Here is a 23198-nt window from a genome sequence, read left to right on the forward strand (position 1 = left end):
GAAGGGGGAGTGCACTGAGAACTCACACCCTTCCTCTGAGGTGTGCTCTCCCTCACAGGGTCACTTCTTGGGACTCACGCCCCAGCTCTGCAAACACCAAGGTGACTCTTGTTTCGGGCTGATAATAAAGGAGAGTCTGAAACACATGTTCTCAGCCTTAAGTGACACCTCAGGACTAGAAGATAGCCACGGGCGGCCTTTGCAAGTGTGAAGGGGGCAGTGTGTAAAAACACTGGGCAAGCAGAACAAGCTACACAATGGTATGAATCTCATTTATTTAAAACAGTATCTCTCACCATTCTCAAATTGAAGACTGCAAAAAATAGAAGCAGTGCTTTCTTGAGTTATCCTTAACCTCGGGAGCAGTTTGCTGCCTTCTTCCACCTCTGCGGTCAGCGCACAAATGCCAAGTCTATCCCACCACACTTTACAAAACAGTCCTGAAGCTTAATCAAATAAAACTATTGTACACAACATTTACATTAGAAAAGATAGCTGAATGTAGGAAAACTGGGTGTGTTGTTCCCTTTAAGTAAAGACTGCTCCACAGTTGGGGCATCTTCGCTTCCTCAATGCAAAGCAGCAGATGAACCCAAAAGGAAACAGGACAATGGCCAAGAAGATGCCCAGGCAGGTGAAGCAGTACTCCAGGACACCAACCCTGCAGAGAAAAGCACCAAGTTAGGACCCCAAGCCTGATAACCCATGGGACGTCACCCTCCCCCACCCCCCCCCACACACACTCTACACTGGGTGCCTGCCTGACTTGCAGGGGGAATGTGCTGGGAATGGTACACACACACCCAGGGCTGGACTGCACAGAACTGGCTGGAGCCAGTATAAACTGCCACTGCTACTGAGGGCATCCTTGGCAAATTCGAAGAACACAATGAAAGATATCACCTACCGTAAATAAAGGCAAGAACTTTCCATTGGTCACAGTCTTACAAAAAAGGGGTGAGCTGGTGAGATGGCTCAGCTATAAAGGCACTTGCCACAAAAACCTGATGGCCTAAATTCAATCCCCTCAATCCCTGGGACCCACATAAAGGTGGAAGGAGAGAACCAACTCCATGAAGTTGTCCTCTGACTTCTGCCTTCATGATACAACAGAAAAATAAGAGTGAAGCAAATGAGTCTACACCTCTGGAAAATAAGACACCCTGAAAATGAAACCTACCCTAGAGTATCTCCTGTGCTGGGAACAGAAGCCAGTCAGAGCTTCCTGAGTAGCCAAGTGCTCTGTCCCCAGACCCAGAGTATTTCTCCAGTGCTGAAATGCTTTAGGTCTCTTTGCTGTCCTCTAAGGGACACTGTTAAAAGTGATCATCTGGTTGATGTAAAGACCAGACTCAGGTCAGCTGCAAGTCTACGGGGCTGAGGAGATGGCTCAGTGGTTAAGAGCACTGGCTCCTCAAGGACCTGGACTCAAGTCCCAGCACCCACATGGCAGTTCACAACTGTCCATAAATCCAGTTCCAGGGGATCCAACACCTTCACACAGATGTACATGCAAGTTTAAAAAAAATGCACATAAAAATCAATAAATCTTTTTTTTAAAAAAAAAAAAAGTCTACTTCCAACATGCAGAATGTGAAACAGAAAGACAAAGGAACATCATGAAAAACCTGTATCAAGCATGAGAACAGGTCCAGTGACCTAATACTGTCTCAGTCACATGTCACCTTTTCTCCCGTGACCCAGACTGGCCTGAAACTCTGGCTCCTCCTGCCTCAGATTAGGATTCCAGGTCTTTGTCACCATAGGTAGCTCAAGGGTCTTCTCTCCATTCCCAAAGGTGAGAAGCAGAGCTCCAAAAGCTCCTCTGAAAAGTTCTAGACACCAAGTCTCACTTCTACCAAACAGACTCCCGCATGCTTCTCCCTCCCAATGGGGACCTCATCCAGTGCTCTAGGCACAACCCCATGAGCAGTGCACACTTCTGGGACAGAGAAGGAATTGAGCCAAGACCAAGATAACACAACAAAGAGGGGGGGGCTGCTGAAGAGACACTGGGTGATATGGGAGCTGCAAAGGTCATAGGGTTCATCAAGGTTATCACAGGGACAGCAAGCTGCCTGGCTGACCCTGCTTACTCTGTTCCCACTGGGTAGGAATGGGGGTGGAGGAGTTGGCTAGGAGTCCCTCCCAGCATCCTCTTATCCCTCCCCATGGTTTTAGACACAGCAAACTGTCCTTTGGACCACACTGGCTACTCCTTTCACTATTCATGAGGAGAGCAGGAAAGTGACAGCTTAAAAGACCAAACAGGTGAGAGCCAAAATTGAGGGCTTCCTAGGGCCATGACAAATAAATCCAGATACTCTGAGAATCTTGTTTTCAACTGCTTAGAAGACAAGGCAAACTCCATGCCAGCCTCCATCATCTATCAGGAGAAGCCTCCAGAAACAAACCTATGGTGGACAGTAAGTCCCAAAGCACTTTGCACACACAGCACCTGAACCCTGAGAAGCTCTGCAGGTAAGGAGCTCTGGACAGGCAGGTTTGGAAAACAACCTTACTCTCCACTTTTGGGAGCTTTCCTCGTTCAGAGCTAGTTAACACTGCTGCTGGTAGGCTAGCCCAGAGCACAGGGGAAACCAAACCCTGTTTTAAAGGCAGCATCCATCAGGATATGCCTGCATTGATGTCAGCAAAGCTACCTCTTGTGTAATCTGGGGGTGGAGGCATTAAAACAGGGTCTCTGAAACTCCTTATACAACTGAGGATGACTTTGAACTTCGGAACCTTTTCCCGCCACCTCCCAAGTTCTGTGCCACCAAGGTCTGTCCCTCATATGACTCTTATAAAAGTGTCCCTTCCTAACTATCACAAGGTCACAACATCACCACACTTCCTTAGCCTATACAAAGACTGGGCAGGTCTCCACCAGAATGCTGCTGCAGGGCCCTCTGTAACCAGGCTGCTGTGCTGCCCTCTGACAGCAGCTGTCCCCAGGCACAGGTGGCTAGAGCCCTGGGCCTAGACATGTTCTGGCTGGTAGACGGCGATATGGTCCTGACCCATTAAGGGCATTTCTGTCTGGGTTCCATCCTTCTAGTACCTTCACAACTGTCCAATCGCTAGGTAAAGTTCCAAGAAATACTGGTCTGCATATTCCAACTAGAAAATATATCATAATCCCAGCACTCGGGAGGTAAAGGCAGGAGGATCGGAAGTCCAAGGTTATCCTCAGTTACACAGCAGGTTAGAGGCCAGCCTGAGCTACATAACACATTTTCTCAAAAGGTTAAGAAGGTAAAGGAGAAGAAAGAAAATTCCCACAAAAGAGCATTGGGTCACAGGAAGCAAATCTTGCTTTCTGACTGGGTCACCAGAAGCTCTGAAAGAAACCAGGGGCCTCAAGACCTTCAATACTCAAGAAAAGAGACAAGCGTACCTGCCAAGTTACTCCCAAGGGAGGTGCAGAGCTCAGAAGGTGCCAGTGGCTGGGGCACTGTAAGATTATGCCAGGGTGTATGGGGTTGGAGTGGGCTCTCATGTTGCCGTGCATCTCATCTACATGAGTGTCCCAGCTATAAGTTACTGCTGTATTTTGGGGGTAAGCCTTCTAGAGTGGCAGCACACCCCAACCCTGTTGTCCCTTCCTCTTAACGCTCCATCCAGACCACAAGCCAGGTCTCGGATGTAGAACTAGGAGCCAGGATAGCAGGTCACTCGTCTGGGCACTCCGGCATGGCTCATACTGCCTGGTACACAATTACCAGAAGTAGTCCCTCTCATCTTCTGAACCCTTTAACTGTGCTCAGAACTTCACCAGCAAGACAGAGCCCAGCAGATTCAGCTGACCTGTCGCTGTTGGACCTCCAGGCACTGGGAAAATTCAAAGCATTAGTCTTCACATACCTGGGGATCCCAGCAAGCCCCACACTTTCTGTCAGAGGCTCAGAGCTGAAAAGCAATGCCACCTTCTTGCTGACTCCATAGTCAGGAGCGCCAGACTTGGTACTACTGAGAACCTCATGCCTATCCCTAGGGAGCCTTCCCCTCAGCTTGCTCTGGGATGCTCAGCAATGCCTCCAGGAAAAGTGAGGATGTTCCTTCAGTCACACCATGTGGGGACCAGTCACCTAAGGATTTTTTTTGAACATCTGCCAGCACCAAGAGTCTGACTGGAGACTCACATTATCTTCATCCCACAAAAAAACAACTTGAACCCAAATTCTAAGCAGGCTTCAATGGACTAGAGGGATGGGAAAGAGAGACCTGTCCCGGCTCTCTATCTTTAGCTGTGAGCAAGAGAGCACATGCCCCCAAGATCCCATGCCCTCAACCCACAATTCCAAATGACCAAAGCTCTGGAAGCAGAGCTTTTCCTAAAGCGGGAGCAAGCCCAACCTGGGTGCAGCTGACCTGAACATCTGAGGTAATTTATTCTCTGTTTTGTTGTTTGCTCTCGTATAGTCCTGACTCTATGTAGACCAGGCTGGCCTCAAACTCACGGAGATTCACCTGCCTCTGCCTCACAAGTGTTGGGATTAAAAGCATGCGCCACTGCCCAGCCTATTTATAGTCTCACTATATCTACTTAACAGGAAGAGTCATGTCTTACTGCAAAAATACTAACATTTTAACTTCAGTTCTGCCCCAGATCTCAAATGGAACATTGGCAAAAGTTTTAGATCTAAAAGCCAACATCTGACTCCAGAAACACAGTATGGCCTCTAAGCCAACCTATATTCGGCAAAATGCTACAGGCTCCTGAGGTGGCAATAGCACGGCAGGCTGCTGCCTTCCAGCTTGCCTGTCCCCAACAGCCTCACCCTCCCTCCTCTACAACCTCCAAAAAGCTCTACCAGGACAAGTTTCAACTCTTTCAATTGGCTCAGAATCCAAGCCAGGCCTCCTGGCAGCACCTGGACTGCCCCTCCCCCATCCATAACCAGTCACATGGAAAGGGGAGGAAATAGCACAGCGAATTAGGAAAATAACTAACTTTGAAAGCCTTTACCTCTTTAACCCCTAACTGGAGCCTCCACAAACAAGGGGTCACTCAACCCTGACACCTGACAGATAGGTTGGCCGCAGGAGGGAAGTGGACAGAGGAGAGAGGGAGCCCTGAGCTTCAGGAAGACATGCAACCCTGGAGGGTCCCAAGCGCCAGGTACTTAGCAAGAAAGGGCTACCCTGATCCCTCCTGTGTCCTTACAGCACTCCACCCCTCTCCACAGGTACAACCTGGCCCCATCTTACAGGCTGATGAGGTCAGAGCTGCACCTGAGGTCATACAGCTGTGGAAGTGTGGCAGGGATCCAAGGGCAGTCAGGTTCCCTGGGTTTGGCTTCAGCCCTCGGATGTTCAAGTAAAAGTCCGAGGCCCAGCAGCCCCGAAGCACCCTCCAGCCCTGGGAGCCACCTGCAACATTCCCAGAACTGGAAGGACAACATCCCCAGGAAAAGGGATGCAAAGGTATCCTCTGCCAGCTACTGACTGAAGTGAAAGCTCCCAACAGAGCCACCAGACAACAGTCTCCACTCCAGAGAGCCTCCCCACATGGCAGAGGGCAGCACCCTGATGTGGGCAGTTCACCAGGACCTCTCCCAAAATATCCTGTCACCTAGACACAGGCATCAAAAGCCCAACTGTCAGGCATAGCCCGAGTGTTCACAGTGGGGAAAAAGGGCTAGGGCACGCTCCCTCAGTCTCCCAATACTCCGATTTGTACCATCCACACTGCCAGAGCTGGTAGGCCCCAGACAGGACTGGGAGACAAAGCAGGTCTCCCTCAGACTTTATACCTTGTCCAGGACTCAGCCAGGACACCAGCCTCCACCTCCTGACAGGCATGGCCAGCCTCTTCACCTCCTTCTTCAGCCACAGGTGGGGCAGAGCAGGCCTTCCACCACCCACTATTATTAGAAACCCAAGATTGCTGCTACCCCATCTTCTCCAGATTCTCTGCCACCTCATGTTCTCTCCAACACCCAAACCCACACCAGCCCACGGGGGCTTTCATATCAGTCGCCCTTATACCAGTGACCCAGGGCTGTATCCAGACTCCACCCTCCCCTGGATTTCTTCCTGCCTCTCTGGTCACCTCCAAAGCTAATACCCAGTAACAGCTCAGTCAGTACGCACACACGAGGAGTCTGTGCCTGCCAGGATCCGCACTCACAGCCCTGCCACTCACCCTGTGCATGCCCGTTCCCGTTGTGACCAGCGCTCCCAGGGCACGCTGATCAGCTTCACCTGCCTGCATCTAGGGACAACCCCAGCCCTTGGAGTGGAAAGGCGCCTGCCTCAAGAGAGCCAGGACCTTTGTAGATACATTGCTTGCTGCAGGTGGGGCAGGAAAACCTAGGAGGGCTGGAAGCCGCCCAGATGGGGATGAGAGAATCACTTCTTGCAAATGTCTATAAAGGGAAGATGGAGTCAGGCTGCTTAACTGCAACTCAGACAGAATGGCAAAGTGACAAGCGACACCGGCTTCTTCTGCCAAGTCTCACTCAGAGGGAATCACAGACGTGTGACTTGGACAAATTCCTGCCAAGCCACTAGGGAGGGAAGGGACAGGGCCTGGCAAGCTACATCTGGAAGACAGAAAGCTTGGTCACATGAGATGTGTCCTATCTCTCAGCCCTAACAAGCTAGGCAGGAGCAGACTCAACCTTTACAGCCTGGAGTCCCAATCCCAGGAACACACACACTCTCTCCCTAAACCAAAGGCAAAGCTGGCCACCCCATCTTGTGTTGCCCATCCTGCTGACTTCTGCCCCCACTCCCTGCATGCCTGCTTTTGTAATGATAGGAATCAGCCTTGGAGCCAGGGGCTAGCAGTACTATGAGCGGCCTGCAGGGATCCCAGGGGTACATAACAGCCTGTTCCTCCCAGCCGAGACACAAGTGGCCTGGGACGATCCAAGAGTGGTCACTGCTTTAAGGGTCAGGCACCCCCAAACTTGTCCTCTGAGAACCCAGCTTCCTTAAGGCTGAATGCCTCCACCCAGAGGCACAGCAGGAGTTCCCAGTTCCCAAAGAAGCACCCACAAGAGCCCAAGACCTTCCTGAGAGGGCAGTGGACACAGCCCGACCTTGCCCCACACTCTGCAAGACTGAAGAGCCCCACGAGTAGGAGCCACAAGCCTGCAGAACACCACAACTCATGTCCCAGGGAGAGAAAGAGCTCTCTACCCAGCAGGAACCCAGCCTGCCGCTGGGTACTCCACAGTTCTCGGTTTGGATTGCCCTGGCTCCTGAGGCTCCAGCACCATAATGCCCTGCTGCTGGTCTCCCCGCTCCCCTTCTACAAGCTCAGACATCTGGGACAAGAAGAGCCTCATGGGAACACCCCTGTCCACTGAGGGAGAAAAAACAGCTACATGTGGTAGGGGCCAGGATCTGGATCCAGTTCCTCATTCAGCTGGTTGCTGGACAAAGCACAGACATGAAATCCTAAAGAGGCCCCCTCCACTGCCACACCTCTCCCCATTCGCCTTCCTTCTGCCGGACAGGCAGCCTAACACCTTAAACTTGAACGATCATCTATATTTGCCCCATCCTTAGGGCTCTAAGGCCCCCAGGGACAAGCCTAGACACCAACAGGAAGGCTTCCCATTTCCCACCTCCATGCAACTCCCCCTATTCCCAATGGCTCTCTGCACAGGGGACCCCCATATTGATTCCCTTGCTCAACAAACTAGGAGCATCTCCCTGTCCATGCTTCCTCTTGTCTACCTGGTGTGCCTCAAGCCCGAAGATGGAACTCTTGCAGAGAACTGCCCTCTGGAGGCAGCCAGAGGGTGCCCACCTACGGTTGCCCCTCTCCTCCACCAGCTCTAAAAGCCAAAAGTCGGCCATCAACAGTGCCAGTCAGACGTCCCACCTTGAGTTTGCACTTGAGTCCCCGAGTGAGGACACCCCTGCCCTCTCCTTCCCCAGGCACATGACCAGCTCTGAGGGTCGGTCCAGTGTCTTCCACCCTCAGTCACCTGTGAAGCCACTCTCGAGTTTCTAAAATCATTAACTTCCCCATGGCTCCACTCTCCGCCTCTGAAACACACTTTTGAAATGAAGTCTAAGTCCAAACAAGGGTTTCTTAATCCCGTCTCGCAGACTTGAACTTCCTCCTCCCAGACAAAGGCTGAAGCCCTGCCCTGCGCATCTGAGGGAGAGGCCAAGTCTTACTCCTCAAGGCCGGCCTCCAACGAGCCTGGCTGCACCTCTCGCCTTACATAAAGTCCTCACAAAGTTTCTGTCCGCTCCAATGTGGGGATATGAAAAAACAAAAAAACACTCCAGGCCGGAACAAAGAAGCACCGGGTTTCCTCCTGGGCCAGCTGGTGGCCCGGAGTTGTTAAGTCCTGGTCTGCATTCTGCACCCTCTCAGCCTGGCTACTTGGCTTCCCCAAGTCCTTAGGCATACTGGCCAGCGGACTCAAGTCCCAACACCTCATTAATAGGATTCAACTGTAACAGTACACTAGCGGAAACTGGAGGAAAAACCAAAATAAACCTTGATTCGCTGCGGATCCCAGAACCAGGGAGGAAAGACCATCAGCCTCCATTGTTAACATTCCTGCGTCCCACGCACTCGGGGTGCCATGCCTCCCAAATGCACTCAACTCCCCACAGGAAAAGGGAACCCATTCTTTTGCCGCATAAAGTAATTTCAGAGCCAGGGGTGTGTGACCCCACCTTCTCCCACTGCAGTCCCTCGCCTGCGGGACTCCCTCGCAGACGGGATCCCCGGCTGTGACCCCACCCCATCCCACCCCCGCTGGCCTTTTGCAAGATCCCGGCACGTGCGTCGTCCGCCACCCCCAGGCTAAGGACTTACCTGCAGACCGGGCAGCCTCCGACCACGACGATGGAGTTGGCAGGATACCGGGTGACCGTTCGACTGTGGATGTTATAGACCCGGGGGTGGCTGGTGGGGATCCCTGTGGGAGCGGAGCGCAGATCAGCACCGGGCGTTCTCGGCCCTCCTCCTCCCTCCCCCTAAGCCCCCGTCCTCCCAGCCTCCAGCTGGGCCGAGCGCGCCTGCGGGTGGGCTCTAGAAGCCAAGTGCAAACCCTCCGACACAAAGTTCACGGCCACCCGGGCAGGGCCTGGCCCGGCAGGGCGCTCCGGGCAGCAGCTGCCCCTGCAGGCCCGCGCCGGGACAGCGCGCCGCTCAGCCAGCAGGCCGCTCGGGGACCCTGCCGAGCCGCTGGCCCACCTGTGACGAGGTAGGGGTAGGGCGGCGGCGGGGGCGCGGTGGGGATGGCCCCGTAACCGTGCGGGCCGCACGCGTAGTCGCCCTGGCCGGCCTCCAGGTTGTAGGCGGGCGGGCGCTCCTGCAACAGGGGCTTGTGGTCCATGGCGGCCCCAGGGGCCGCGCGCCCGCCAGCTCCTGCCCGGCTTGCTTCCTTCGGCCCGGCGGGGATGGCGGCGGGAGCAGCGACGGCGGTGTCCCGAGCAGCTCGGCCCAGTGAGGCGCGCGCCGGGCGGGGCGGGCGCGCCAAGGGTTCCCCGCCCTCCTGCCGGTCACAAGACCGGGGTCACGTGGGCGGGGTGGGGCGGGGATATGGGCGGGGTTTGGGGGAGGGCGTCTTAAAGACGCCTCGCGCGGCGGCGGGTGGTGGGGTGTTGTCCTCGTTCGGCCCCGCCTCTCTCGTAGGATCTTGGGCTTCCAGAGCAGTTCTGACACCCTGCCACGGCTGAACACCCAATAAGATCCTGATCATTTTAAAATGTTTGTTTTTAAAAAAAAATATTGGTTACCTTTATTTGTGTGTGTGTGTTTATAAGAGCGTGCACGCATTTGGAAGTCAGAGAATAACTTTCGAGAGTGGGTTTCTGCTTTCCATAGCTTTCCATCGGACGGGTCCTGGGATAGATAGGCTGTCAGGTTCAGCGGCAGGCACACTGTCCTTTACCCACTGGGCCATCTCGCCGCCGCCACCCCCTTCCGCCTCCCCCCACCCCCTTTGGACGTGGGCTCATGGATCCCAAGCTGGTCCCGACCTCACAACTATGTAGCTCAGGCCTCTGTCTCCCAAAGTCTGGGCAACCTTGCCGGTTCCTGATCACCATTTTAAACCCTCGAATTCTCCCCCCTCCCTCCCCGACCCAGCGCTGGGATCACCACCCAAGTCACGCCCTTGAGTACACGCCCACTAAATAAAGCCTACTCAATCACAGAGCGTTTTTCCTCTCCCATTTTGATTAATTAAGTCATCCTCAGGGGCTGTGGCCACTAACTAGAAATAACTGCCCCGCTTGGAAGCACCCTAAACTATGCACCTGCCGTGTGTCCTTCAAGGACTTTAATCTTTTTTGGCAGCCTGCCCAGGTGCATGCTGGGTTTAAGTGGAAACGTGGCTATCTAGAAGAGGACAGTGGCTTGACGCAGGCCCGTGCTCGGGTGCAGTCTCTCTACATGGCCGTTGTCATGCCTCTAGCTGAAGTATTACCTAGCATGGTACTTGGTTGGTTGGTTAGGAAGATTGGGAGCTGTGCCTACGCCTTAGTTGACAGAGTGCTTGCCTAGCATGAATGAAGCCATGGGTTCCATTTTCAGCACTACATAAACCAGGTGCAGTGGTGCATGCCTGTGATCCCAGCACCTGGGAGATGACACAAGAGAATCAGAAGTTCAGTGACGCCCTCTACTATACGCAAGTTCAAGGCCAGCCTGAGCTACACAGGAGACCACGGCTTCAAAACCAACCAAACCAAAAAGGAATATTGGAACACTTAGAACCCTTCCATTTGCTGTGTATTTCCAGGGCCTTGCTTTGGCAACACTCCCCACTTCCTGTCCTTCTTTATGTGGTCCGTGTTTGGATCCACAGTTGGGATCACTACAACTTCTCAGAGATTCATTTTGTATTTATTTATGTCAGACTTGTGATACTGCTGTAATCTGCCCAGAATGGGACTAGAAACCTGTGCTGCTACACTTCAATTACTTTTATGTTAGCAAATTAACAGAGGGAGCTTCTCCACTTAGGGCCTCTGACATCCCTAGCCATGGCTTTGACCCAGTTATGGCACCAGTGAGGAGTCCCTCCCCTGGAGCAGGCCTCAGAGAGCGGCTGGTTCCCCTGTAACAGACTTGCCGCCCTTGGACCACTGAGCACATCTTGCCAGGCCTGTTTCCGGGCGCTATGTGCACACAAGATCCACATCTGGGGAACTCAGAAGAAACTCGCATCCCCGTATAACATGTTGAGTTCTTCCAAGCCCGTTCCCATTTCCCTCCCTGTTCTATATGGGTCATTTCGCCCATCATCTCATGAGAACTGAGAGGCCGGCCAATCCCTTGGCCAATACACAGAGAGGACATCAAGGTTGGGCAGTGGTAGTGCACGCCTTTAATCCCAGCACTCGGGAAGCAGAAGCAGGCGGATCTTTGTGAGTTCGAGGTCGGCTTGGTCTACAGAGTGAGTACCAGGACAACCAGGGATACAGAGAAACTCTGTCTTGAAGAAGGCAGAGAGAGAGACAGACAGACAGACAGACAGAGAACATCAAAGACAAGAATGAAGATGTGAGCTGGGTGGTGGTGGCGCATGCCTTTAATCCCAGTACTCAGGAGGCAGAGGCAGGTGGATCTCTGTGAGTTCGAGGCCAGCCTGGTCTACAAGAGCTAGTTCCAGGACAGGCTCCAAAGCTACAGAGAAACCCTGTCTTGAAAAACCAAATAAATAAATAAATAATAAAAGAAATTGTGTCTGTCTGTCTGTGTGTCTGTCTAGTGGAGAATTGGGAGTTCAGAGCCATCTGTCTGTCTGTCTCCAAAGAAACCCAATGTGGCTGGATGTGTCACTCAGTTGGTAGAGCACTCACCTAGCACACATCCCCAACACTGCATTAACCAGGCAAGTTAAGTCAAGCCTCTAATCGCCTCACTCTAGAGGTGGAGGCTGGAGGATCCAAACTTCCAAGGCCACCCCTGGCTAAACAGCAAGCTCAGAGCCAGCCTAAGCTACTGGAGACTGTGTCTCGACAATTTGGCTGATGGAGCATGGCTGAGAGCTTTGGAAGAAGCAGGGCTGATGCTTGGGTGAGGGGAGCGACGGTTAGAGACCAAAGGCTTGAGCAGTATAACCCCTCTCCCAGAGGAGCCTGGGATGCAGCGCCAACCCTATTGTCATGAGAAGTGAGTTCATCTCAGGCTGCTCCACTGTGACCTCCCGGATGGTGATTTTGCTTCATTAAAAAAAAAAATCTATATTCATTATTGTTGTGTGAATGATGGGAGGGTGCATGCCCCATGGTATATGTATGTCGGTCAAAGGACTAGCTGTGGACATATCTTTCCTTTTACCTTTATGTGGGTTCTGGAGACTAAATTCAGGCCCCCAGGCTTGTTTAGCAAATGCCTTTACCCACTGAGCTATCCGGTCAGCCCAAGACCCTCCTTATTTATTGTCCCTGCCTTTGGAAAGCTTTCCTATCAGACACCATATACATTGGTAGACTTCAATTTAAAAGTCAGTTTCCTTTTCTCGCAGCCCCGTGTTTGCTGATCAAACCCCACAGAGAACCACAGCCTCTGGTTTCCTAGGAACACTTCTACATAAGGGTGCCATCCCATGAATGCTGGGGTTGGGGGTGGGGTGGGATTTCCCAGTGTAACCTTGAAGAATGCCACTCACCAACAGAACCCTCATGCAGCCGCCCACGAATGTGCGCATGCTAGGGCCACATGCATGCCTGAGGGGACAAAGATGACACAGAATGGGGACACAAAACAGCGTCAGATAGGGGGTCAGAGAGTAAAATGAAAAGTGCAGGAGTGAGGAGATAGGAACGGCCACAGGCAGCAAGGACCCAGGCATCCTCTGGGGCTCAGTGTCTAGCGTAGAAGCCAGGGGGGTGACCCTAGGGACCAGAGCAAGAACCTCCCAGGGGGGCAAGAGCTTCCTAGGAAGCACAAGGTCCAATCCCAAAAGGTGAACAGCAGACAGTTCCATGCTATGCCTCTGAGTCCCTTGGGGTGGCCTGAAAGGGTCCCCAAGAGACCAAAGGGAAGTGGACGGAGACACTAGAGTGGAGAAAGCACCTTGAAGGGTTTGACTGACCGCAGGACTGCCCGGGTTTGTTTTGTTGCTGTTTTGTTTTCAAGACAGGGTTTCTCTGTGTAGCTCTCGCTGTCCTGAAACTCGCTTTGTAGACTGGACTGGCCTCAAACTCACAGAGATCAGCCTGCCTCTGCCTTCCAAGTGCTGGGATTAAAGGTGTGCACCACCACCCGGCAATTACATGGGTTTAAACAGCGCGGAGCATCGGTTTTGCATATCGGAAGATGAGCAACCAGTGTCTACAGCCATCACCGTCCTGAAGTCACCCAGTCTCTGAAGCTGAGCAGAGTCAAGCCTGGTAATGGATGGGTGAGAAAAATGGCAGGCAGCAACAAAGGTCAGGGAAATTGAGAAGAGAAGAAAATGAAAGATTCCTATTAAAACTGTTTGACCTTTCCAGGGGTGGCAGCATGCACCTGTAATCCCGGCGCTCAGGAGGCTGAGGCAGGAGGATCTAGATGAGTTCCAGGCCAACAAAACCCCACCTGAAACAAAAAGGCTGGGCAACTGCCTAGGAAAGTCACCAAACTGGCGGCAGGATGCTCAGGAGTGTGGCTAGATGGTGGGAGATAGGTGGCTGGCACCCAGCTGTGCACAGCAGGGAAGCTGTGCTGGGGGGGGGGAGCCAGCCAGATCCCATTTCCTGCATCTGTGAACTTGAGCCAGCTGTTCCCTAAGAGACACCTAAGAAAAGCTGGGAGAGGCTTTTGTTTGAGCAGGCGCTGGGAACGGCCCCTCCTTTTATTGGCGTTTCGGTTTGTTTTGGTCTAGATTTATGTATTTATGTGTATGAGTATTTCCCCTGCATGTGTGCCTGTGTCCTGTGTGCCTGTGTTCTGTATGTGTACCTGGTTCCTGTAAAGGCCAAAAGAGTGCTAGGTCCCCTGGGACTGGAATTATAGATGGTGGTTGCTGGACTAGGAACTGATCCCAAGTCCTCTGCAAGAGCAGCCAGTGCTCTTAACCACTAGGGTCATCTCTCCATCTCTCTAACCAGTCGTGTGTGTGTGTGTGTGTGTGTGTGTGTGTGTGTGTGTGTGTGTGTATTGGGGGGTAGTAGTTTGGAGACAGGGTGTTGTGTAGCCCAGGCTGACCCGAACTCACTCTATAACAAAGGATGACCTTGACCTCTCTATCTTCCGGTCTCCACTGCCCCGGTGCTGGGATTACAGACACACAACACCACATCTGGTTTAATATCATCCTTGCTGAAAGGGCTGGGACATTTCATAGTCAGAGTCACTTGGGTGTATTACACGTAGCGCAGCGTCGGTGTAGCCAGCATGAAATGAGACCCGTCACCTGCTTTTGCCGCTGATGAGGTAACGACCTGCGGATGGAGTTACTAAGAAGGGATGCCAAGGGAATGAACAGGCTCAAGGAGATGGGGAGGCAGTGAGAATGGGGGAGTGGCTTGCAGCTGTCCTCCAGTGTTTGGAGTGGCTAGTTCGGAAGGGAACATTTGACCAAAGACAGACTAGAAAGAGTAGCCATGTACTGCGCCACATCAGACCCCTAATCCCAGCATGTGGGAGGTAGAGGCATGAGAAGCAAGAATTCAAGACCATCCTTAGCCACACAGAAAATTTGAGGATAACCTGGGCTACGCGAGACCTTGTTACCAAAATAAATAGATAAACAGATAAAGGAGGAGGTGTTGCTGGATCAGCCAGTGAAGAGAGGATTTGAATCTGCATCCTCACGCCCACATAGAAGCCAGAAAGTGTGGTGTGCACCTGCGATTCCAGCACTAGAGAGGCAGAAATGGAGCAGGGTGGGGTGGGCGGGAAATTCCTGGAGCTCACTGGCCAGCCAGCCTGGACAAATAGATGAGACCCAGGTTAAGCCAGAGACTGTGTCTTACAAAATAGATGGAGACGGGTGGTGGTGATGCACACCTTTAGTCCCAGCAGTCAGGAGGTGGAGGCAGGAGGATCTCTTGAATTCAAGGCCAGCCTGGTCTACAGAGCAAGTTCCAGGACAGCTAGAACTACACAGAGAGATCCTGTCTTGAAGAAGAGAGAGAGAGAGAAAGAGAGAGAGAGAGAGAGAGAGAGAGAGAGAGAGAGCAATCGAGGAAGATACCTGACTTCAACCTCTGTTCTCCACACTGACACTTGTGTAAGTGCAAACATGCAGACACACACACACTCAAAATAAGAATATGAAACCATCTGGCGGTGGTGGTGCATGCCTTTAATTCCAGCACTCTGGAGGCAGAGGCAGACAGATCTCTGTGAGTTTGAGGCCAGTGTGGTCTATAAGAACTAGTTCCGGGGGCTGGAGAGATGGCTTAGAGGTTAAGAGCATTGCCTGCTCTTCCAAAGGTCATGAGTTCAATTCCCAGCAACCACATGGTGGTTCACAACCATTTGAAATGAGATCTGATGTTGTCTTCTGGCCTGTAGGCAGACACACAGACAAAATATTGTATACATAATAAATAAATATTTTTTTAAAAAAAAGAACTAGTTCCAGAACAGGCTCCAAAGCTACAGAGAAACCCTGTCTCAAAAAAAAAAAAAGAAAGAAAGAAAGAAAGAAAGAAAAGGAAAAGAAAAGAAAATGAAACCATTGACCACATAGAGATGGAAGAAGAGTTTAGACTTGCTCACTTGTTTGATGTTAGCAAACAACAGATCACTTGGAAAGTGATAGGATTCAGCGGGGCAGGGCGGTGAATGATGGGTAAGGGGACAGAGTCCTGTACACAGCAGGGACAGTCCCTTATAGGGTGGACTGGTTTCCCACAGAAGGGAACGCAAAGGTGCTAGGACAGATATTACTCCCTCTTTTACCCTTCCCTCTTATCCCACCCCCTTTCTTCCCCTTGCTCTCCTCCCTCCCCCTCCTACTGGCTGCTAGGTAAGCACTCTACCCTGAACTACATCCCCAGCATGGGAGCGTTCTCTGAGTGTTGCTAAATCCTCCATGAAGTTGGGAGCAAAGCCAGAAGCTGAGTCTGAGACCAGAGGGGGAAGTGTAAGAAGCAGACAGGTTATGGGACGCCCCAGAATAGGAGTCTGTGCAGGCAAGAGGAAGAATTACAGTGTGATCCTCGAGCCACATGAGGCAGTAATGTAGCCATCCAGGCAGCCGGGGAAATGTTCCAAGACACCTGTGCCCCTCCTTCCTGGCCATCATGTTGGTGAAACAGTGGACCTTAAGGAGTTGGAATTTCCCAGGAAACCTCATACTGAGGCATTGTGGAAAATGCCCACCATAGGTGTATAAGTTTGAATACATGGTCCCCAGTGGGTGGAACGGTATGGGAAGGATTAGGAGGTGTGGCCTTGTCAGAGAAGGTGTGTCACTGGAGGTAGGCTCTGAGGTTTCAAAAGCCCACACTATTCCTAGTTAGCTCTCTGTTTTGTCATTGTGGATCAGATGCAAGATCGCAGTTACTGTCCAGCCCCATGCCTGCCTGCCTGCTGCCATGCTCCCCACCATGATGGTCATGGACTCACCCTCTGACACTGTAAGCATCTAATAAATGCTGTCCTCTGTAAATAGCCTTAGCGTCTCTTCACAGCAATAGAAAAGTTAACTAAGCCACTGGAGAAAGAAAAGGCTGAAGCCCGGGAGTCTGAGGTGGCGCAGTCTTCCTGAAGGACACACATCGCTGGGGAGGGCCGTGGAACTAAAAAGCCTCGCCTCCTTCCCATTTGCTCTCTCTGATCCCTGCTGGTAGTTAAGGGCGTGAACTCTCAGCTTCCTGCTCCAGCTGCCACGCTTGCCATCAGCTGCCACACTACTCTATCACAATGAAACCCTCTTATCGCCCCGGAACCATAAGCCAAATACATTTTTCTCTGTGTTGCCTTGGTCATGGTGTTGTTGCCATAGCAACATGGAGCAACTAATACAACTTCTTAAAGGGGACACAATTAACTGTCATGTCGTTAGCCACGTTCAGCATTTTGGGGACTCTCAAGTTACATCTCAAAGGCTTGCTAAAAGATTCTCTCTCTCTCTCTCTCTCTCTCTCTCTCTCTCTTCCCCTCCCTCTCTCTTTTTCCTCCCTTCCCTCTTTCTCTGAGACAAGGTCTCACGTGGCTTTCTAAGTAGCCAAAGATGACCTTGAACTTCTAACCCTCCTGCCTTCACCTCCCAAGTGCTGGGAGTAGAGCTGTGCACCACCACACACGGGTTATGGTGTTGAAACCTGGACTCGGGCTTCATGGTGGCAGCCAAACACATTACCAACTGAGTATATCCCCACCCCCTTCTTTCTGACAAGTGAGATGACAGGGTGGCTGCGGAGGTGACTTGCATGGAGTCATGATCTGATAAAGAAAAACCAGGAGGTCTTAGGCTTGTGCAAGGCTTAGGGCTGATCTTCTCCTGCACTGGGGTTTCTGGTGGAGTCCTGGAGAGTTGCAGGCTCCAGCTGGGAAGGGAGAGAGGCCCTAAGGAAACGTGACTAATTGTGCTCGAACTTTTACCCTTTAGCTGGAGAGAGCCTTCAAGCAGGCACCTGGATGAGGCTCCTTTCCATTCACGTCCCCATAATACCCCTGTCTTTCCATCCCATCTCATTGGAGACCAGAAGTCAACCATCCAGGTATGGGCTGGGCTTCTTTCCCTCCAGAGGTCTTAGGAACAACCCTTCCTGTCATTTCTAGTGCCTGCTGACTCCGGATTCCAGCACACAACAAATGCAAATGCCTTTAAGTCCTAGCCTCATGCCTCTCTGGGCCCCCTCCTCCTATAAGGACACCAGCCATTGTTTGCATTTAGGGCTCAGGCTTGATATAGAATGGCCTTGTCGTGTCCATGAACACGTGCCCAAGCCTTACACCTCCCAGGGAGCGTCCTCATATGGCCGGGATCCTGCTGCCCTGTGTCACTGGCATGGCTGGAGCCAAGGTATACTAAAGAGACACTAGTGTCCTCCCTTCAGCTGTGGGGTTATAGAAACAATGGTCTCTGGTCTCCAGGGAACTGGGACTTCCCCGCAGGAGTCTCAGAATGAGGAGAGGGAAAGACTGAAACCCCAGGTGCCAGTCGGAGTGGGCCCTTACCTTAAGCCTTGTTAGACCACCCTGAACGGGACAATGATGGGTCCGTGACAAACAGGGGCACACCTTGACCAGGATTTCTTAGTTATGCATAATTCTTGACCTCTATTTAGACATAAATTTCAGAAACTGGAGAGATGGCTCAGTGGTTAAGAGCACTGGTTGCTCTTGAAGAGAACTTGGGGACCATTGCCAGCACCCACAAGGCAGCTCACAGCCATTTCTAACTCTGGTCCTAGAGGATCTGATGCCCTCTTCTGGCCTCTGCGAGAACTGCATGCATGTGGTGCACAGAGGTACAGGCAGGCAGGAGGACACCATTTCACATAACAGAAAAATAATTAAAACAAAAAAAAATTAAAATGTCCCTGAAAGTGGACCTTGGGGTCCCTGGACCTCTTCATTTGTTCCTCTTCCCAATGTGGCCGTACCGGATAACTCCCTTTTCTGCTTTTCACGATTATCTAATTAGCTAATGCATCTCGTTAACTGGTATTTGAGGCTGGGTCACTTATCAGGGCTTCTTTAATCCTAAAAATCCCAGTAACCGTGATTTGGGTATGTTGGGAACGGTCCACGGCATGTCCTATGATTTATGTTTTCTGGCCTCTTTTAGGGTCATCTCATGGAAGTAAACATCAGCGCCCCCTAGCTGCTTGCAAAGGAAACTCAGGCACAGACAGCTGTTGCTGTTTCAAGGAACCCTAAGTCTACACCGTGTTGCTCTGTACCAAGTGTGCAATGTGGAAACACTGGTGGCTGTGTGGTGTGGGGGGTGTGGGGGAGGGTGTGTTCGCGCGCGCGCGTGCAGCCGTGCCTTTGCCCTTGCATTATTAGGGAATGAACCCTGGGCTTCATGCCCGCCAGCTAAGTTACTGCTGAGCTATACACAGCCAGTCCTCTTCCTAGCTGGTATTAGCTGTAAGTTCAAGAAGCTAGCCTACTCTTTTTATTATTTTGAGACAGGGTCTCACTAAGTGGCCCAAGTTGTGGTCTTGATCTTACTCCGTAGCCCAGCCAGGCCTTAAACCGTGATCCTCCTGCCTCAGCCTTCTGAGTAGCTGAGATTACAAGTCTGTTTCACCAGACTGTCTGACCACTGGTTCTACGAGAAATACATTCCTACAGGATAAGACAGAATTTGTTTCATTTCATTGTATCTTCTTTGGGCTGAGGACGTCACTTAGGGATAGGGTGTTTGCCAAGCACGCCAAAGGACTCCGCACCAAAAGGAAAATAAAAATCAAAATAAGGGCTAGAGATGTCACTGCCCTAGACTCCATAAAGCTATCCTCAGCACCTGTCAAGCCATGTGTGACGGCATGCAGCCATAATGCCAGCACTCAGAAAGTAGAGGCGGGCAGAAGAGAAGATCAGGTCATCCTCTCCCAAGTAACCTGCTAACTAGTGAATTGGAAGTCAGCCTGGGCTACATGAGACCCTGCCATCCTTAAGTCCTATGTACATTTTTCTGATAACTTTAATTCTATTCTTTATCCACTTACATTACCTAACACACATAAATTTATTTTTTTTAGTATTGCCATTTCTATTAAAAAAAAACAAATAAATGCAGTCAGGCGGTAGTGGCGCATGCCTTTAATCCCAGGAGGCAGAGGCACGTGGATCTCTGTGAGTTCGAGGCCAGCCTGGTCTACAAGAGCTAGTTCCAGGACAGGCTCCAAAGCTACAGGGAAACCCTGTCTCGAATAAATAAATAAATAAATAAATAAATGCAACTTTGATTTTGAGCAGTGCATATAAATGTTTTCTAAGAAGGGCAGCAAGAGGGGATCTGTACAGGCGGAGGATGTGCTGGCCCCTGCCTGGGGGTTGGGGGCTGTCATCCTCCAGACCTTGACAGTCACTGTGACTGTCCTCAAACGTAGCAGAGGAAGCTGAAACAAAGATCATGCCCTTTTCGTGCATGCTCTTGAGAAGCGCTGATAACCCATCACGTGGGCTTCTTGGCACATACAGGAACTGGGTACCTCACATGGCTCACATGGCTGGGATTGTGCAAAGGAGAAAAAAAAAAGGAGAAGGAGGAAGCCTAGCGTCAAAAGCCAGCGCTGGAGCCAATTACAAGTGCCTGGCTTGGGGAAGGACATCACCAAATATTTGCTGAATAGCAGCTAAATGTTTATCTTAGATAAACACTTCGGGGTTTTATGATAAGCCTGGTGTGAGTTTTACAATTGTACTGGGCAAATATTTCTAAGAATTTTATAAATTAAGCATATTGGTTTCTACACAACACACAGAAGTGTCTTTTTTGCTGTCGGGTGGTAAATCTTCTGTAAGTCATGGAGCCAGGGAGATGGCTCCAGAGGTGCAGTGCTTGTCCTGCAAGCATCACGGCCTGCCTTTTGACCCCAGGATACACATGAAAAGGCCAGGCATGGAGGCCAAGGCTTGAACTACCAGAGGCAGAGACAGGCAGATCCCAGCCAGCCTAACTTATGAGGCAAGATCTAGGCTAGTAAGGGACCTCGTCAGAAAACACAGGATGGGCAGTCCCGAGGAACAACACAAGGTTAACATCTGGCCACCGCGTACTTGCATCCCCATATACGACTACACCCATTTGCACACACATACGTGCACAAACACATTTACAATCTTTTCTAAGTCACATATATACATATTCAAATGTACAAAATGCCCTTCGTTGTTCTCCTTTCTCTGAGGGTCTTACATTCAGGGCCTTGGCACCCTGGGCAAGCACTCCACCCATTGAGCTATGCCCCGATCTTCCCAGATTTCTTAATTGAGGGACAGAGAGGGTCCAAGGACAACCAAATTGAAACAACTAAATTTAGACATTGAGGCAGGTAAGGTGGAGGGGAAGATCGGGGACTGACATACAATGGGTTCTCGTCAAGAATGTTCTAGGCTAGGGGTCTCCTGTATAATTTGGGCAAGCGACTGAGCTCCCTAAACTGGAGACATCAAATCCTTTGAGTATTAGAATAGTCTCCTGGGCTGGGAGATGGCTCATCAGTAAAGAGCCTGCCATGATGACCTGAGTGCTACCTAGAACACATGTTAAAAGCCAGGCATGGGGTAGGAACCTGTATTCCCAGGCTCATTGACCAGTCTGACTAGCTGGGTTGACAAACTCAAGGCCAGTGAGTGCCTGTCTCAAAAAACAAAGTCTGGGGCTTGAGAGGGAGCTCAGAGGTTGAGAGCACCTGCTACACAATCATGACGATCAGACTTTGGATTCCTGCACCCACGTTACAGGCCAGGTATCCTGCAACCCCAGCTCTGATGGGAGGATATCTAGGCTTGCTGGAACCCCTGCCTAGAATCTCCCAGTGAGGGGCTGGGGTGTGGCTCAGTGGTAGAGCCCCTGCCTAGAATCCCCCAGTGAGGGGCTGGGGTGTGGCTCAGTGGTAGAGCCCCTGCCTAGAATCCCCCAGTGAGGGGCTGGAGTATGGCTCAGTGGTAGAGCACCTGCCTAGAATCCCCCAGTGAGGGGCTGTGGTGTGGCCATCAGTAGAATGTTTGCTCATCATATGTTAGGCCCTGGGTTGATCCAGGGTGCTGAAGGAGGTTTCTCTGTGTTTAATTTACAGTGGTAGCAGGAAACCAAGCAGAGCCTGAAGGGGCACAGTTGTGACCAATTACTGATTACTGAATTTAGTGACAAACATGGATCCTCTTTGTTTGGGGTAAGCAGACAAGGGACCAGTTCCCATGAGACAAATAATTCATGACTTTGGGTCCATAAGGATGTCAAGGACCCAATCTGAAAATTCACAGAAGATTCTTCATGGGTGGGTGTGACTAAAGATCCTGATGTCTTTCTCACAGCCATTTCTTAGATTGCAGAGCTAATCCCCAAAGTCAGGGGATCTGAGACGGTGCTGGCATGGGGCCTTAGCTTTGGGAAACAAGCAAGCTTGGGGAATCCTTGTGGGAGGGTCTTTGACAGGAGTAGATGCTGGGGCTCCGGTGGTGACTCAGCAGGAAAGAGCACTTAACTCTACAAGCATGAGGACCTGAGTTCAAATCCCCATATTCCCACATTAAGTCAGGCGTGTCACTGTGCATGCTTGTCACCAGGGTGCTGTGACGAGCAGAGACTGGAGGATCACTGTCATGGTCTGGATGAGACATCCTTCCTAGTGGGGGGGGGGGGGGGCGTTTGAACCCTTGGTCCCTAGTGGTGGTGCTGTTGGGGACATGTGGCCTTGCTGAAGGAAACACATCCCTGGGGGCAGGCTATGAGGCTTCAAAGACTCAGTTTCCCAGTTTGCTCTACTTCCTTCTTGTGCTTTTGAGATGTGAGCTCGAGGCTGTTCCTATAGGATGCCATGGCTAGTGCCTACTACCACATCAGTGCCACGATGGATTCTCGTCCCTCTGGAACCAAAACCCCAAACAAACTCTTCCTTCTATAAGCTGCTTTGGTGGGGTTTTGTTGTTATTGTTGTTTTGTTTTGTTGTTCTTTTGAGACAGGGTTTTTCTGTGTAACAGACCTGGCTGTCCTGGAACTCACTCTGTAGACCAGGCTGGCCTCGAACTCACAGAGATTCACCTGCCTCTGCCTCCCGAGTGCTGGGATTAAAGGTGTGCGTGTCACCACCGCCACATGGTGTTTTAGCATAACAGTAGAAAAGTCACTAAGACAATCCCTGGCCTAGCTCCGGGTGAGAGACCCTGCCTCAAGAAAATGAGATGGAGAATGTTAGATTAGGTCACCCAAAGTCCTCTGGTCTCTGTAGCTGACACAGATACGTGTGCATACACTACACATATGTAACACACACACACACTGGAGGGGGTACCATAATAAAGGGACTGAGAAAAAAATACCTGTTTTTCCTGTCCCTTCTCACTCCCACCAAGTGTCTTCCCCAACCAGGCCTCCCGAGCCTCAGCCCAGGGCCTCACAGCCCAGGGCCTCACAGCCCAGGGCCTCGTACCTGCTTCCTGCACAGTGGTGCCCATGGCTAGTCCCCGTAAGATGCCCAGGAGTGGCCAGAGGAAGTCTGAGGTTGGGCCAGGAAAAGCCCCCTTACGTTCCAGCAGCTGACAGGCAGTGACCAACATGAAGGAATGACCCCAAAGGCCAGTGAGGCAGAGTCATATCATTGAGAATGCGGGGGAGGCAGGGAGGAACTGGGCAGGCTGGGC

At 51.4% G+C, this 23198-nt stretch overlaps 1 protein-coding gene across 2 annotated transcripts; it reads right to left on the bottom strand.

Annotated features, from left to right (window-relative positions):
* Window positions 1-251: 251 nt before the first annotated feature.
* Window positions 252-23129, bottom strand: Bri3 (brain protein I3). Of its 2 annotated transcripts, none has more exons than XM_048436778.2 (3): window positions 22988-23129; window positions 8798-8900; window positions 252-661 (listed from the first exon to the last, which is right to left on the bottom strand). In XM_048436778.2, the coding sequence occupies exons 1-3, from the start codon at window positions 23112-23114 to the stop codon at window positions 529-531; spliced, it is 363 nt and encodes a 120-aa protein (XP_048292735.1). In that variant the 5' UTR covers window positions 23115-23129; the 3' UTR covers window positions 252-528. The 2 variants fall into 2 exon arrangements, with proteins under 2 accessions (XP_048292735.1, XP_085540022.1); XM_085683896.2 differs by lacking the exon at window positions 22988-23129 and adding an exon at window positions 9179-9441.
* Window positions 23130-23198: the final 69 nt, after the last annotated feature.

The sequence above is a fragment of the Myodes glareolus genome, chromosome 2 (genome assembly GCF_982192425.1).
Source record: "Myodes glareolus chromosome 2, mMyoGla1.1, whole genome shotgun sequence".
Taxonomy (NCBI): Eukaryota; Metazoa; Chordata; class Mammalia; order Rodentia; family Cricetidae; genus Myodes; species Myodes glareolus.

Coding starts and splice junctions, on each gene's coding strand:
- Bri3 (XM_085683896.2), bottom strand. CDS start 9,320: ATGGACCACAAGCCCCTGTTGCAGGAGCGCCCGCCCGCCTACAACCTG. Junction 8,901..9,178: donor CTACCCCTACCTCGTCACAG/GTGGGCCAGCGG, acceptor CCGCTCCCACAG/GGATCCCCACCAGCCACCCC. Junction 662..8,797: donor GGAGGCTGCCCGGTCTGCAG/GTAAGTCCTTAG, acceptor TTTTCTCTGCAG/GGTTGGTGTCCTGGAGTACT.